At 42.8% G+C, this 16,444-nt stretch overlaps 1 protein-coding gene across 3 annotated transcripts in view; it reads left to right on the top strand.

Annotated features, from left to right (window-relative positions):
• The window catches only part of KANSL1 (KAT8 regulatory NSL complex subunit 1), a 214,301-nt gene extending 202,400 nt beyond the window's left edge, over positions 1-11,901 (top strand). For 2 of the 3 annotated variants that reach the window (XM_069076214.1, XM_069076215.1), the window contains 8 exons: positions 381-563; positions 1,950-2,135; positions 2,503-2,660; positions 6,724-6,845; positions 7,179-7,236; positions 7,546-7,658; positions 9,552-9,804; positions 10,144-11,901. In XM_069076214.1, coding sequence (XP_068932315.1) covers positions 381-563; positions 1,950-2,135; positions 2,503-2,660; positions 6,724-6,845; positions 7,179-7,236; positions 7,546-7,658; positions 9,552-9,804; positions 10,144-10,371 — 1,301 coding nt within the window. In that variant the 3' untranslated portion in view covers positions 10,372-11,901. The remainder of the gene's footprint in view (positions 1-380; positions 564-1,949; positions 2,136-2,502; positions 2,661-6,723; positions 6,846-7,178; positions 7,237-7,545; positions 7,659-9,551; positions 9,805-10,143) is intronic. The other variant, XM_069076216.1, reaches the window with a different exon arrangement.
• Positions 11,902-16,444: the final 4,543 nt, after the last annotated feature.

Raw genomic sequence — 16,444 nt, 5'->3', positions numbered from 1 at the left:
ACTATATTGTAACAAGAAGAGTTCTCTTAGAGAAGGAATTACTAGTAGAGGATCAGGTTAAGAGGTCTAGAGTTCTTGTAGATATAAAAGTGAAAAAGCATAAGCGCTTTATAAAACCATGACTTATTGAATGACCTGCTTGTGAGTGGTAAAGTAATGGATTTAATAATAATTAAATATTAAAAAAACACTTTTAAAAAATGTGCTGTGCTTATTGTCAGACTATGGAAGATATAAAGAGGTAGAAGTAAGACCAGGATCCTTATTCATGAACACTTTTGGAAAGCTGTGATTACAAATAGAGAAAAGTGCATTTAATATAAGGGGTAAGGATACAGATTTCTTAACTGACCTACACTGTTGTTTTGTGTCTCCTGTAGACGTTCCCACAAGCCTGCACTTCCAGAGTATGCTGAAATCTCAGTGGCAGAACAAGCCCTTTGAGAAAATCAAACCTTCCAAAAAGCTTTCACTCAAGCACAGAACACCCGTTTCGGGCAGCCTTTCTGACCCTGTTCGTAAAGATAGGCACAAGTTGGTCAACTCCTTTCTAGCAGCAGCCAGTAAGTTTGGGGGAGGGAGAGGGGTGGCAGGTGTGATAAGTGTGTGCATGTCTGTTAGAATGTCTTCTATTTCTTTGTCTATTCTTGGGAACTCCCCAAAATTTTCCATTCTTGATTATGTCAACATGCCTTGTTGGGAATATTTGTTGGCTGAGAGGTACTTTAAACTCAATGGGAAATCCACCTATTCTGACTTCACTAAATTTTGGGGAAATAAACTGTCCCTATTCAGGATACTTTTGGATTTTTGAGAGAGACCTGTGGAAAATACCACAACCCAGGTTGCTTTTAGATCAGCCAATAACATTAGTTGACCTACCCATTTCCTTAAAGATCCATCCATTACTCCTGATGGGTACAGTCAGACTCTTTCACCCATACTATAAACCCCAGGTTGTCTTTGACTCTTGTCTCTCCTTTAACCCCCACATCCAGTCAGTTGCCAAATCTCATTAGTTCTGCTTCTGGAAGTCTCACTTAACATCTGTTCCTTCTACTCCTCCAGCAATCCTAATTGAAGCCCCCCCTCAACACTTCTCATCTAACTTACTGCAATAGCCTCCTCAGTGATCTCTCTGCCTTCAGTCTCCCTTTTTTTTTCACACTGCTATCCCTTTAATAATCTTTAATTGCTGCTGGATAAACTCAAAAACGATGACTGATTCCTCTTTCCTACCAGATAAAGTATAAGTTCCTTATCCTGGCATTCAGTAGTCTTCATAAAACAGCTCCAGGCTTATATTGCATGACTTCCTTCTCATGTACTTTGTGCCACCACACCACTCACTGTTCACTTCATTCTTATCAGACCCTCTCAAGTATCCACACTGTTGCTTATGCTATCTCTCTGTGCCTATAATGGGTTCTTCCTGCTGCACCCCTGGCTTGTTGCAGTCCTTTTTGCTCTTCCAGGGCCTAATTAAGGTGCCACTTCTTCCTTGAAGCCCTCCCATGTATTACCCCCAACTTCCAGCTGAAAGCAAAATTCACATAGCACTTTGTTTGGACTACTCTTTCCCTTCATGTTCTTGCTTTCATCCCAGTTCTCCATATGTGTTTCTATATTTTTTCTTTTTCTCTCCCCTAGTCTTAGAATGTAAGCTTCTTAAGGATAGAGACTTGTCTTTGTATCCTCAGCACCTAACAAAATGAGGCAGTATACATTTTTTTGGTCCAGACCTGTGATTTCATTCATGTAGAGCATTTTTCCTTGTGAAATTAGTTAAGATTCTGCTGTATTTCCCCCTGCCCCCAGTTTGCTGGTCTGGGAGTTTGGAGTTAGCGCAGAGTTGACGTGAGAGCCCGGCATCTTCAGGCACCCTTCCTCAACCAGAAAGAGACAGGAAAGAAGACATTCCATAGTTCTTTTTCTGTTCCCCTCTTCAGAGCTCTCCCATCACCAAACCCGGCCTGACAAGACCCACAGGCAACACTTAGATGATGTAATGGCTGTGTCCATGGCAGAGAGAGTTACAGCGCCCAAAGCAGAGCGCTTGCTCAACCCTCCACCTGTGCATGACCCAAACCAGAGCAAAATGCGATTGCGAGACCATTCATCTGAGAGAAGTGAAGGTAGGCAGCCAAGGCCAGGCCTGGCACCTGTACCTGCACCTGTGTCTGCTCAGGGCTTTCTGAGGCCACCTGGGCTTCTCTCAATTCCCTCTCCCTCCACCCATCATCTTTGCCCTTCAGATTCTAGGGAGGTAGCAAAGTGGTGGGAAGCCTACTGCTACTGAAATGCAGGGCACTTCTACTGCTATAGCAACCTCCTCTTAGCCACCCACCTCCCAACCCAGTTTGCTTTTGTCTCTTTACTCCTCTAGGCTTAGAAGGCTTTTTCATATTAGATGTGTTTCACTGGCATTTGCAGTTCGAGCCAAAAGTGCAACTGCTTAAGGGAATATAACCATTTATGTTTCTCTTTCCTTAACCACTGCAGTGCTGAAACATCACACAGATGTAGGCAGTTCGAGCTATTTGACAGCTGTCACCCACCACCCACCACCCAGCCCCTTGGTACGACAGCTCTCTTCTTCCACCTCATCGGATGGCTCTGTGCCCACCAGCTCAAGTTCACAGGGCACCGTTACCACATCTGTAAGTGTTTGGTTTGGATGTAACCAGACATCCTCTTGTGTAGATTGCAACAGTTTAGGTGATAGAAACAGTGATTAATCAATCCCTCCAGTAGACCTGAGAACACAGAAGAAATGAGGTTGGGGGGGGTGTCTAGAAATCTAGATCATAATAATGCTCCAATTTTTGTATATGAAAATAGATGCTTCTGATATACTGTTAGTAGGATCTTTTCTTTTAGCTGTTTTAACTAGTTTTAGTTTTACTCATTAGTAGGAAAGGGTTTGTGTTAAGCTATCCATCCACATTGTCTTACTGACTTTCTTAGCCTTTGAATGCAAGGTGACTTGGGCCTAGGAGGGCCATCCATGACTTTTGAAACACATTGAAATTGACCTTTGCAGGGATCAAACTTGGCCTCTTGATCCTGAATTGTAATCAAAGGAGTTTTAATCAGGGGAGAATGATAGGTTTTTAGAAACTAAATCAGGATTTGATTGGCAGTTTCTCTGGGTTTTGAAAGGATAAGTCAGCACATTAATTTTTTACTTCCTTTTTAGACTATTGCTAATAGTTCTGACAAACTTTCTGAATCTCAGTTTTGTAATCTATAAAACAGGGAAAAATGTTACTTTCTAACCTAACAGGTTTGTTAGGATTAAAGTACTTTGTAAATATTTTGCTATCTGCATAGGCTATAGGATATTATAGTGGATAGAGAGCATACCTCAAAGTTAAGTAGGTTTAAGTCACACTTGGGTTTAGGTCATACCTAATCTATGCTGAGTGTGTGACCCTGGGATGCTAGTTGTAGAGGAAGTACCAGTTTGCGTTGGTAAAGGGAGTTCCTTTACCTGGGAGTTCCTCCCCCTCTCAGTAAAGTCACAAGTCCTATCCCTGTCCCTCAAACCCTACTATGGAAAGGTTTTTATAAGCATATATAGAAGTGGTGCAGTGGATAAGAATGGTGGACTTGGGACCTGAAGTCAAATCCTGCCTCAGTTGCTTAAACTTTTTAAAGATTTTCTACTCATCTACAAAATGAACTCAAGTGAGCAAGTGGACTTAAACATTGAGGTCCTTTCCAGCTCAAATTCCATGATCCTCTTGTTTTTGAATGCTGATGTTCCCTTTAGATCATTGGCATCATTGAGGCAGAAGAATGTTTTTTAGATTCTAAATTCTTAGTAGTTTGGGACTACAAAGCAGTCTGTGCCTCTGCATAGCATCCTCTTTAACTGAGTATTAAAAGCTAGTTAGGAATCAAAAACTGTATAAAAAGATTCTATACATCTGTTGTGTCAAACTCAAAAAAAAAAATGGTTCCCTGCTGACTACATTTATTTGTTTTGTTAATCATTTCCCTCTTAGATTTAAATCTGGTTAGGGAGTACTTGGCCAGGGTTTGACACCTCTCCTCTGGTGATTATTGATTTAACTAATGGTGAAAGAAGTAAAAAGAAAAAAAATCTCTGAAATTGCAGCTCACATTTATCCAGTAGGCTTCCTAATCCTAAGTATTACACTCACAAGACTGTCCCTGCTAGAAAGATTAGGCATCAGACAGCAATATCAGAAAAATAAAATTGACAATTGTTGGAGGGACTATGGGAAGACAGATACATCAGTGTCCTGTTGGTCAAAATGGATTGATTTAAGCTTTTCAGGGAAGCAGTTTGGAATTATAGCCAAGAAGTTACCAAACAGAACATATCAGTTGACCCAGTGATACCATTGCTAGGCCTATATCCCAAAGAGATGAAGCTGTGTGTACTAAAATATCTATAGAAGCAAGTGATGGTATTTGAGTGTAATGGAGTATGACCGTAAGACATGAAAGATGAATTTAGAGCCATCTGGGAAGACTCATAAGACCAGAGTTCATGGGCGGCTAGGTGGCGCAGTGAATAGAGCACTGGCCCTGGAGTCAGGAGGACCTTGGTTCAGTTCCGGCGTCAGACACGACACTACACACACACACACACACACACACACACACACACATACACACACACACACACACACACACCACACACACACTGGGAGAACGATTTATATAGTGGCTACAATAGTATGTATAAAGGAAAATAGTTTATGAAAACTATTATGAAAAAGAATTCTAATTAGTGAAGTGATCATCCATGATTCCAGAAGAGACTGAGTATGCTTTGCACCTCTTGGCAAAGAGATGATTTTTTTTTCATACTTTTCACATGTGAACTACTTTGACTTATTTGTCATAAGGGAGAGCTTGGGGGGGGAGAAGAGGTGACCATCGTGATAACAAAGAAAAGGAGGAAAAGAGCATCAGTGAATAATTTTTAAATTAGAAGGACCAGATTATCAATGGATGCAAAAATTTATAATTTTGCTCTTTAATAAAAATTTTTATCTTATTTTTGTGGACAAAAATTTGCACTGGGTCGGTTGATGCTTTTTGGTCCTAATGGTGTTAAGCATTCACAAAAGAAAGAAAAAGAAATTTTGGAAAGGAACACAGACCAGTCTAGTGGTTTTAGAAATATACCTTTGAAATATGCCTTTACAGTGAAGCCATACGTGGTGAAGATTCTCTTTTCTGTTCCTTGTACATGGAGAAATGTTTTATGTTTATCAAGTACATAATAATAAAGGGAAATTTTTTTAAGCTAGTGAGATTTTGAGGGATGCATATACAGTATGGTCAAGCATGCATCGTGTATATACTAGATCTTGGTAAATAAGTCTACTTTTGAGGGGATCGGAAGTCATTTGTTTCAGTGACGCATAGCCAAAAACCTTGTTGGCGTGATTTACAAACACCTCTATGTACCAGTTGTAATGGTTCTATAAGGTGGGTTAAATTAAAATTTTCCGTTTAGGAATTAAAGAGGGAAGCAGGTAAAGAGGGCAGTTTAATGGATTATGGCCACATAGCATCACAGCTCAGGGCAGAAAGTGTAGCCATTGAGATCCTTATCTGTTTATTGCCCCCATATTGTCTTTTATGATTTCTTAAGCTACTAAGTGACTGAAACAAGTTATTGTGCAAGGTATAGTGCAAGAACAGTCACTTTCCTCCTAGTGTCTTTATCCTATGTTCAGGATACTCCTCCCTTAGTGATTTGGGTTTGATTGCAGTTGTATGGTCACCATGGTAGCATGCTTGTCATCCCACTTTTCCCTTTGGCCTCTGACAGCTTTACTGTTCATTTTCCAGTCTCCTCTAGGACCAGAGTATTTGCCACCTGCCTTCCTAGGGGCATCTGGGCAGCAAGCCCAGTTGGATGTTCTCTTCCCATTAAAGGGGAAGTATTAGCTTCCTCCTTTTACTTCTTAGGCTTCTCAACTGGTGCACATTCTCCTTGTCTTGCTGGACTATGTGGAAGCCTTTTTTTGTTGGATGTTGATCTTTTTAGCTTCCTTTAAAAAGGAATCATTCTTTAGGGGAGGGCTGTATCTAAGCTCCCTGTGACAGCTATCCCCACACTCCCCCCAGTCCCATCACTAACCTCCGCTAAACGTGATCTGAGCCAGAGAGTCCCAGCCATCACAAGGATGGGAGGCTGGTGAACAGCAAGGTGACTACATTTAACTAGAGTCTGGAATCCCCGGGGAGAGTGCCCTCCATAGCACCTGCTCTCTTATTTAGCTGCATCCATCCCTCTAATATCTCTATTTCGATATCTTTCTCACATTCTTGTGAGCTCTGAATGTCATCATTGATACCAAAAAAAAATTGGGGGAGGGGCAGACAGTGAAAAGAAGAAAAACAGAAAAGCAGCAATTTAAAAATATAAAAGATGTTTAAGCAGTGCCACACTAAAGATTGACCTACCTTTACAAACTGTGGGGTATTTTACATGACAAATTGTCTGGGATGGAAAATGGAGGCCTCAGTGCCTTAGTTTCGAGATGCACATATGATAATCAGCACTCCTCTAGCCAACTCAGCATAAAGGACTTCTCTAACTAGGATAGGCAACCTAGTTGAACATTTCAACTGATAGTTATTTAGTGATAAATTTTATTAAACAATTCAACAGATGGTTTGAAGTCTGCAGCATTGTGTTTCCATGTTAAACTTACTTTTATTTTCTTGCAGCAACCTGTAAGGAGGAGACGTGGAGAAAGTTCATTTGACATTAACAACATTGTGATCCCGATGTCTGTTGCTGCAACAACACGTGTAGAAAAACTACAGTACAAGGAGATCCTTACACCCAGGTACTCCCTGCTCTTTCTTACAGTCTTTTCCATTTTCTTCATCAAGCTGACTTGGGACTCTTTAACTCTTAGGAGATGGAGATAATCTCCCTGGTACATACTCAGTTACTTGAATATACATAGATAGACACATTGGTGAGAATATTTTTCTTGGTAGCCCCCTTAGGGGTATAGTGATTTTCCACATACTAGCAGAGGGTAATCTGTTTACTTATGTTTATGTTTAAATCTGGGTCACGTGTCCACACCTATGCATGGTCTCTTTTACTTGTCCCCACTCTACAACTTGAAAGACATCTTACCTATTTATTCCTTTTTCTTGGTATTTTGCAGCTGGCGGGAAGTGGATCTTCAGTCTCTGAAGGGGAATCCTGATGAGGAGAATGAGGAGGTAAGACACAGACAGTATCAGCACTGAATCCTCATTATACCAAATGATTTTGCATAGTAGAGTCTTGGAGTTCCACAGTTCTTCTTTTGGCTACTGTTGACACTATTCTCTTGCCTTGTACCCTTCCTTTCCCCCAACACACACACACGCACCCATTTTCTCTCTTTCTGCCACCATTTGTCTCTCTGTCTTTCTTTCAGGCTAGATAGAGTGTTATAGGGGAACCTAGGTTTGTTCTATATTGGTCAGTGTCTGGGGGGAAGAAGGGAGAGGAAACAAACGCCTGTCAATGAGCCTGCTCCCTTACAGATTGAGGACCTCTCTGATGCAGCTTTTGCAGCCCTGCATGCCAAGTGTGAGGAAATGGAGCGAGCCCGGTGGTTGTGGACCACGAGTGTGCCACCCCAGCGGCGTGGTAGCAGGTAGGGCTGCCTGTACAAGTGGATGTCAGTATGCAAATGAAGGATAAAGAATTAACAAGATTCCTCTATTCTGTATGGGGGAATGTATATCCGCTCTGTCTCTAACACTCAATGATGGCAAATAAATGTCCCTGTGTGACATGTGGTAAACTGGTATTTGACTTGGGGAAGACAGCTTATCTTTAAAAAGACATCATAATATTTGAATTACCTGCTTAAAAGAATTGTTGTGGATAAAGTGCGTGAGGTAATCTATTTCTTAAGTACCATCTTCTTGGGACAAGGTGCCATTAATAGAGAGTAAGAAGTCCTCTCCAGGGGTGGCCAGGTAGCACAGCGAGTAATAGCCCCAGAGTCCGAATGACCTGGGATCGAATCTGGGGTCAAACACTTAGCACCCACCCAGAAACACCTGGCCGTGTAACCTTGAGCAAGTTACTTAACCCCGATTGCTTAAAAAAAAAAAAAAAGTCCTCTCTGGATTTTGCAGGGAACGGCAGTTTAGGCATTCATAGTGGGGCCATGTATTTTGAGTGCTGTCTTTATAAAGGTTTTGCTCTAATATTGTATGTAGGATCAGGGTGACTTTGCTGTTATAAAGGAGTGTGGTATACCAAAGGTTTGGAGAGAGAACCCTGTAGTGTAGAATAGTGATGATAATAGTTGATGTTTGTATGATCATTAGATCTACAGTCATGTATTAAGCTTTTACTATATGCCAGGTACTGTGCTAATAAGCAGGGCAGGGTACAGAGAAAGGCAAAAGCAGTCTCTGCCCTCAGGGAGCTCACATTCTAATCTGGTGCAGTAATATAAAAAAATTCCATGGAGGAGCTATATACATAGTGATGTCTTGGAGAATCCTCAGGGAAGGCTTGAGCAGTTTAGGGTGTGGGCAGGGCGTTGGGTTTTACGGGTTGCTCCAACCTCTGGAAAGACCCAGGTTCTAAATGAGTTTGATAGTTTGTAGGTGACCCCTAGGGTTGGACCAAATCTCCTGCAGCATCATGGCAGTTCCAGGTTCATTCGACACTTAGCCTAAAGTCTATGAATGAGATTGATTGGGCATCTCATCCCAACTTTTAGTGGGGTAGGGGTGATTTTGATTGAGTAAACCAGTGAACTACACTCTGATAGTCTCCCCTCAGTTTTGCCTTTTACCATCCCCATCAAATCAGGAATTTTTGGCAAAATGCATAGCCTCAGATTCTGGATCACTCTTCAGAGTGTACATTTGAGCCAAGTTTCACATTTTCATATAATCCTCACAACACTCCTGTGAAGTAAAACACTACATGTGATATTTGTGTCCACTTACAGAGAATGAAAATGAGTCTGAGGTATTGATGATTTGTCCAGAGTCACATCGCATAATTCAAACCTAGTTCTGTCAACCCCAAGTTCTAGTGCTTCTCTATACCACAGTGCCCTGCAGAACACATGTCCTATCATTTCTGTTCCACCTTGAAGTCCTGGTTCAAGTCATCTTGAACCAAGTTTACCTCCACTTCCAGTGTTTTAGTAGCAGGAGCTCTCAAGTCTCAAACGAGGAAAAGATCTTAACCATATGGGGACTCTTGTATGACTTAGACTTCTCTTTGTGTCCATTTGTGTGACCATGCCAGGCTTTGTTTGGCCTTATCTGCATATAGTTTTGTGTGTGTTAGGAATGAGCAGAATGCTGCTTTCTTTCTATCCCTAGCATCTGTATTTTTGTATTGGCCACAAAAGAAAGATTTTGAGTCTAGTCGGTCTTCTCAGACTGGGGGCCATTGTGGGTAGAGTTGGGAAGTGGATAGAGAGGCTATCCTGTGCTGTTTGCATTAGAACATGATTGACTGGAATACTGCTTGACAAACTCCTTCTGACTCTGTTTTGGGTTCCTTGGTGCAGGTCCTATAGGTCATCAGATGGCCGGACAACCCCACAACTAGGCAGTGCCAACTCTTCTACACCACAGCCTGCTTCTCCTGATGTCAGCAATAGTCACTCGATTTCAGAGTTTTCCCACAGTCAATCCCCTCGAAGTCCCATTAGCCCAGACCTGCTTTCTGCCTCCCTCACTCCTATAGCCCGAGAGAATCTTCGACATCTGTCCATTGAGGACACCCGTTGTTCCACCCCAGAGTTGGGACTGGATGAACAGGCAAGTTACTTTGTTCCTCTGTATGCCAGGGGTATGGAAGAGGTGGGGTAGCTAGAGAATTGGGCCCTTTTGATGATTGTGCATGGCCATATTTCTTTCCTCTCCTTTTTAAGCCCTTGGGCAAATTCTGAAGGTAATTCTGGTGTTGGAAAAGTTTTTGTCCAGAGTGTGTACTACATAGGTCTGTGTAGGCAAAGTGGATTCCCTAATCCCTCATTCCTCTTCCCTGGCCATATATGAATTGTGGACCAGACCACTGGGAAAGGGTGGAGAAAGAGGGCAAAGCACAGGTAATCACAACACGACCTTGCCTTCAATCACTTTGTTTGTGCCCTGCAGACTGTCCAACCCTGGGAGCGGCGTAGCTTCCCCCTGGCACACAGCCCCCAGGTGGAGTGTGAAGACCATCTGGATGCACAGGAACGGGCAGCCCGTTGTACTCGGCGTACCCCCGGTGGCAAGGGAAGCCGGGAGCTGGACAGTGCGCCCACTTCCCCTCCTCTTGCTAGCTTCAAGAGCAGGCACCTGTCAGCATCAGCCACAGTGCAGCGCCCGACCCACAGATGAACAAGTGGAGTTTGAGAGTCCGACTGAACGAACTCACTAACTTGGCATTAAAGCTTCAGAAATCTGTGTTTGATATTCAAACATCATATGCCGAAAATTTTCACAGTTTTTAGTGAATTTAAGGAGCTTAGAAACCGTTTTGGTCTTTTTCCCCCCCTTTTCTTTTTTGGTTTCCATGTTGTCTTGTGGCACACCTAAATGGACTATTCCTCCAGTTGGCAAAGAAAAGTTCTGGGTAAGACCCTTCCCATCCCTAATTCCCCATCCCACCTGGTTCTAGCATGCTCCCCAGCCCCACTGATTTACTGAACTTTCAGATTTATTTTTCCTTAGATCAAACATGTTCTTCCAAAGTGACAAAGAAATTTACATCAGGTGTTTTCCCCTTTTGTCACCTGGAACCCAGGCATCAGAGTGCTGATGTGGGCATGGGCATTGGAGTGTTCTGTTCAGCACTGGCTCCCACCTCCTACTGAGGGGCTTGCTTGAGGCAGTCTGCAATAATGTATGTAGCCCTCAGCAAACAGGCTGAGCTTCCCTTCTTTTATGTGGCTGGAAGAACCATATGGTTCTTCCTCTGCATTTAGTCACCTTTATTTTGACTCCTTAACTATAGCAACCCAGCTGCTCAGTTACCCTCCTACACACTCTCTCTCTCTCTGTCGTGCCCCAGTGCACACATACATAACAAACATCGAGTACACATTTCTCACTTGTTTTACAGGCAGGGTTTAGGTTCAACCTAAGTATTACCATTCCCTAACCAGCCAACTAGGAGGGTTTGAAAATGAAGCATCAATTTAGTCATTCTTTCTTCTCAGATGATCACTTTAAACAAAGTTCCTTCATGTCTAAGTTATCCTTAGTCTGTCTCAACCAGGCCCTTTCTCCCATAACTCCTTCACTTAGGCCCTTGCCTGTGGAATGTCCTAGTCTTTTCCTGCCTCCATCAACCACCTCCCCGTCCCCAATCATCTTCCTTAGCCTTATGCCTGTCTCATGTATAATTACATCACCAAAAAGAGGAAAAAAAACAAAGGACATAACTTTTTTTTGGCCATTTTGTAATCGTATAAAAATAGTAGATGAACTGCTTAATGGTTGGGGTTTTTTCACAATTTTCAACATTAGTGACTTTTTTTCTGTTTGCTAGTTAAAGGGTTTGTCATTGTTTCTTTAAAAAACAATAATGCACCATATCCCTATGCATAAGTGCTTCTTCTATTTATAAGGTTGAAAATTCTGAATAACCCTTTTAGCATTGTAAAAAAAAAACCCACAAAAATGCAAAAAAAAAAAAAACACAACAAAATCCCCACCTTGTATTTTGTAAATATTTTCTTTTCTTGCTTTGAGCTGTGTAATGGCAGCGGAATCCGTAGCTGTCTTTGTTCTATAGAAATGCTTTTCTTCAGAGAAGCTGATCTTTGTTAATGTCTTGATTCTGTTCACAGAGCACAGAACAGTGCTTCCCAAAAAAAGCGGAAAAAAAAAAAGGGAAAAAAATTAAAAAAAAAAAAAGTTACAGGATGTTATTTGCTGGGTTCTTTCTTGGCAAGCAGTATTTCTTGGTTTCCCTAGCTGACCAGAGCAGCCAGCTTCCGGGAGCTAGTTGTGGCCAGGTATGGGGAGAACTGATTTCAGAGCAAGAAGGGACCTCAGAGAGAACTCTGTCATGAGCTGGTATCAGTGAATGCACCCAACCAGGTTTCCCAGGAACATGTTTTCTCCCTCTGTGTCAGTATGTCCCAACAGTCCAGGCTTTTCTCAAAAGACAACCCAGGAAGCAGAGGAAGCCAAATAGAAAGGATGCATTAGTCACCCTTACTAACAGGGCCCTGAGGCCTGCATTTTTCCCAGAAGAGGCACTTCTTGCTACTGCCTGGGTTGCTCTGGTCATTTGGGGAGGCTGAGGTGAGAGTAACACTCTGCACACTTACTCACATACTAAATGAGGAAGGGGCTGCAGGGGAAAGAACATCAATTAGATACAGATTGAGAAAGCCATGGGTTCAAGTTTTTAACACTCCTTTACTCACTGGGTGGCCCAATAAAATGGTAGTAGTGACATTACTTCCTTCCCGTGGCTGTTGTAAGGAAACTGTAAGGAACTTAATAAGCCACAACATGAAAAGAATTTATGGAGAATCAGCTAGTGTTGTGTAATGGAAAGATCCCTCAGCTTCACCTCAGCTCTGGTCGCCATTTCCTCTCTTTAATTGGGGTATGGTAATTGTACCATCCACCTGTCTCAAATTTGTGAGGAAAGCATTTTAAAAGCCATGAGGTGTGAAAGGGCAGATGTCATTAAAAAAAAAAGTGATGTGTTTTCGAACACATTGTTTTAGCTGTTAGTTCTATATGGGTCCAGACGACCATCCTAATGATGGCCTAACTCAGAGGATTGCCATAGGAATGATTCTGTAAGTATTAATGGTCTTAGAGGGTGTTTCTGGTTGTAGCATGCCACATGAGACATTGGGCAACATTTTGTGATAGCTGATAGCTGTCTTTCCCTATGCAATGTTTCCTCAGATAGTGGCAATGATTCTTTATTTGTCTCATCCTAGTATTCGAGAATAGTTTGTAGTGGGCTGAACTTGGGAGTAAGAGGACCCACAATCAACTTATGGCTTTGCTGGACTTAGTACTTGGTGCAAGTCACCACCCCAGGACTTTGGTTGTCTTAAAGGTTCTTCTAGCCCTGATGTTATATGAATGTCCTATGAACATCATATGGAGCTATCTTGTAACAACAGGAATCCAAGCCTACAGTTTTTTTCAAAAGGAAATTTTGACGATAGAATTCTAGGTAGTGAGTAGTTAGGGGAGGAATTGAGGGGTCTCAGAACTTCAGATTATGTGAAAATCACCTACACCAGGCAAAGCCTGCTCCCATTCTAGGTCAGGATAGACACTGTGAGGCCAGGAAGGCCAGTGACAAGGCAGAGTACTGATTATGGTTTTTGAAGAACTTTACCCATGCCAAGCCAGGGCAATATCTTCTCAGTTTTTTTCTTCTAAATGAACTTTTTTTTTTTTCCAGAGTAGGTCTCTCTCAGAAGGCTGGAAAGAAATCTTGTTCTTTTCTGAGCCAGTCCTGTCCTCAACCTACCCTGGCTACTGCCCTACCCCCAGTCAAATGAAATACCCTGAAGGCTACTAAAAGTCTTCCTTCCACCCCCGCTGAGCACCATTCCCTTGGTCTCCTCATAGATAAGGCTTGAATAGGTTCAGTTTGTTTGATGAATGACCCTCACCACCACTACCTTGTTCACTAAGAGCTCCCCAAATCAACATTTAGGTTGTTCTTTAACAGGAATCACTGTGACTAGGAGGAGGAGGGGGTGGAGGGAGCACTGCAGGTTTTGGCCTCTGGGCCTCGGCATTCTCCAGTGCCTCCCTCTTGCCCTGGACACTGGAGAGCTCCCACTTTGACTCTCGGCCTTGGCCAGGACCAGTCATTAGCCCTCCGGGTTCTCCCCAGAGCCCATGTGATGCTGGTCTTGGCCCCCTTATCACAAAGGGAGATGAAAGACATGAAGGTGGCCCTGGCAGTATTTGTTGGGCAGACTTTACGCCTTTAACTCTTTCAGACCTAGAACAGGAATCAACAACCTGTTTGTCGGCATGATTTGAATTCACTGAAGACATCCAGCATTCAGACTGCCTGCACATTTGATTTCACTCCTCCCATCACATGTTAACTCATGATAAAATGAGTTGAAAGTGCTATGTGAAATGTTCATGAATACTAGAATGGTCTATAACCATTTTTTCCTGAACCTTAAGATTAGCAAGAAAAGTAAGTCTTTGCCATCTCTACCTTTTCTGCTCCCTTTTCCTTTGCTTGTGCTTGAGTTCTGTTCATAAGGTTGTTGGTTTAGTCCCATCCCCAATTCTTAAGTATGGAGGGATGGGGCCGGGGGTAGGTTCATTGTGGGTCCAAAAGTACATGCTGAGTTACCTTTCCTAGCAGACCCTGGTAGTGGATCTTGAAGAGCAGTTTGTCACCCAGAGTGGTAGATACTTTTTAGCATTTGTCTACAGTAACTACTGCATGTGTTTTTTTTTTGGGGGGGGGGGGCAATTGGTGTTGTGACTTGCCCAGGGTCACATGGCTAAGTAAGTATTAAGTATCTGAGACTGGATTTGAACTCGGGTCCCCCTGACTTGAGGGCTGGTGCTCTATTCACTGTGCCACCTAGCCACCCCTACTGCATGTGTTTTTACAGAGCTGAGATCAACTAGAACCATGAGTGGGGGAAAGGAAATCCAAGACTGAACGCTATCCATTTAAACCCAATAGCAGGAAGAATGTGGTGTCCCTAAGCCCTAACTTGGAAGCAATTTACTGTCACGGTGGAAATAGTTTGCCTTCTCCATCACATCCAGGTCCTGTAGGAGAATGGACAAGAGGGCCTTGTTACTACAGCTGTGTAAACTTGGTACTTGTCATCCCTACCTCCAGATAGGACAGTCCTATTTCAGGTCATCATCAGGGAAATAATATTTTCGTATTTATATGTATGCACACACCCACATGCCAACCCCAATTATTCTCAGATTTGTCCATGCCAGTACCAAGGAAAGCACCTGTGTCTAAATGACCTTTTTGTTCCAGTTACTCTGGAGCATCATGGAAACTTACACATGAGATTTTAAATGTACAAAAAAACAATTTCAAACTGAGTTCAGTACCTCATATTCCCTCCTGCGTTTTGGCAAGTTGTTCGTCTGGGCACAGATGTTTTATCTAGACGCTGCAGTGTTAATTATTTAAATGACTTGTTGAAAATTAAGTTGGAGGCATCCAGTTGCAGGGTTCCAGGTCCACATGAATTCCTCTGGCCCCTCCTCTCCACTGTCCCACTTCCCAAGGGGCCTCTTGGATGTTTTACTAGAAATCATATGGGGAACACGGGACCCATATATGGGCAATGTTTTTGTGCCTGGCCCTGTCCTGGAGATGCTCCTTTAAGGGTAAAGTCCAGAACCAAATGCCTTCTGGTGACAAGCCAGTGAATGAAGATGACCGAACATCTGAACAGTCTTATACCTTAAGTGCTGGCGACTGATGATTTTGTTAAGTGATGATAACTTTTGGTTCAGATAGGCTTTGACCTTTCCGGCTAATGTTAATGTTTTATGCTGAATCTCCACTAAAAGTCCAAAATGGATTTCAAAACATTTCCACATGTACATAGGTGAGAGCTAAAAGGGACCTTGGAGATGACCTAGTATAACCTTTTCTGGCAGATGAGTCTGAGAGATGATGTTGACTCTCGGGGACTGCACAGGTAAGCTAACAGGATGGAATCTGAAACCAAGGCCCATGTGCTTCTCATTGTACCATGCCAGCAGACCCTCAGAAGTGGAGGAGGTATTGGGCAGGATAATGCTTAATGTCCTGGATGCCCTCCCTATTGCCCCCCCACCCCTCCACAAAGAAAGTATATTTTATTTTCATCATAGTAATAACTTTATTTCCAAATTCACTTTTACAGTAACAGTGTAAACCAGTTGTTAAACACACAATACTATGGACATTCACAGACAGAAAGCTAAGCTAAGATGAGTTCAACACCCCCCACCCTCACCCACCCCCCAAATTAGGAAACCATGTGGATTACAATGCAGGAACTGTGCTTCCCCATGGGGTCAAGGCCCAGTGGATGAGTAAGCCATAGATAAAGGGCAGTGCCCATTTGTAACCCTTTTCAAACAGTCTGAGGAGAAAAGTAATTCGCCTGCTCCCAACTTCCCTAAGCAAGTGAGCAATTCCAGGACAAGGATTAGTTATTTCAGCAGCCACAGGGCAGGTGGAAAAAGAGATGAATCCAGCGACTTGAAAGAAAGGAGGCCTGTGCCTTCTGGACATGGGCTCTTCTCAGAAGTTCATTGGGATGAACAGCTTCCCCAAGCCTAAGGAAGGATATGGGGGGAGGGGAAACTGGACAGAGGAAAGCCTCCCTGGACCAAAACTGTCATTGGAGGAAGTGTGTGTGTGTGTGTGTGTGTGTGTGTGTGTGTGTGTGTGTGTGTGTGTGTGTGTGTGTGTGTGTGTGTGTGT

This window comes from Petaurus breviceps, unplaced genomic scaffold (genome assembly GCF_028583685.1).
Source record: "Petaurus breviceps papuanus isolate PSGF00001 unplaced genomic scaffold, PetGlider_PUasm1.0 90925, whole genome shotgun sequence".
NCBI classification, from domain to species: Eukaryota; Metazoa; Chordata; class Mammalia; order Diprotodontia; family Petauridae; genus Petaurus; species Petaurus breviceps.
Note: the sequence above shows the minus strand (reverse complement) of the source record. Positions and strands in the feature narration are given on the sequence as shown.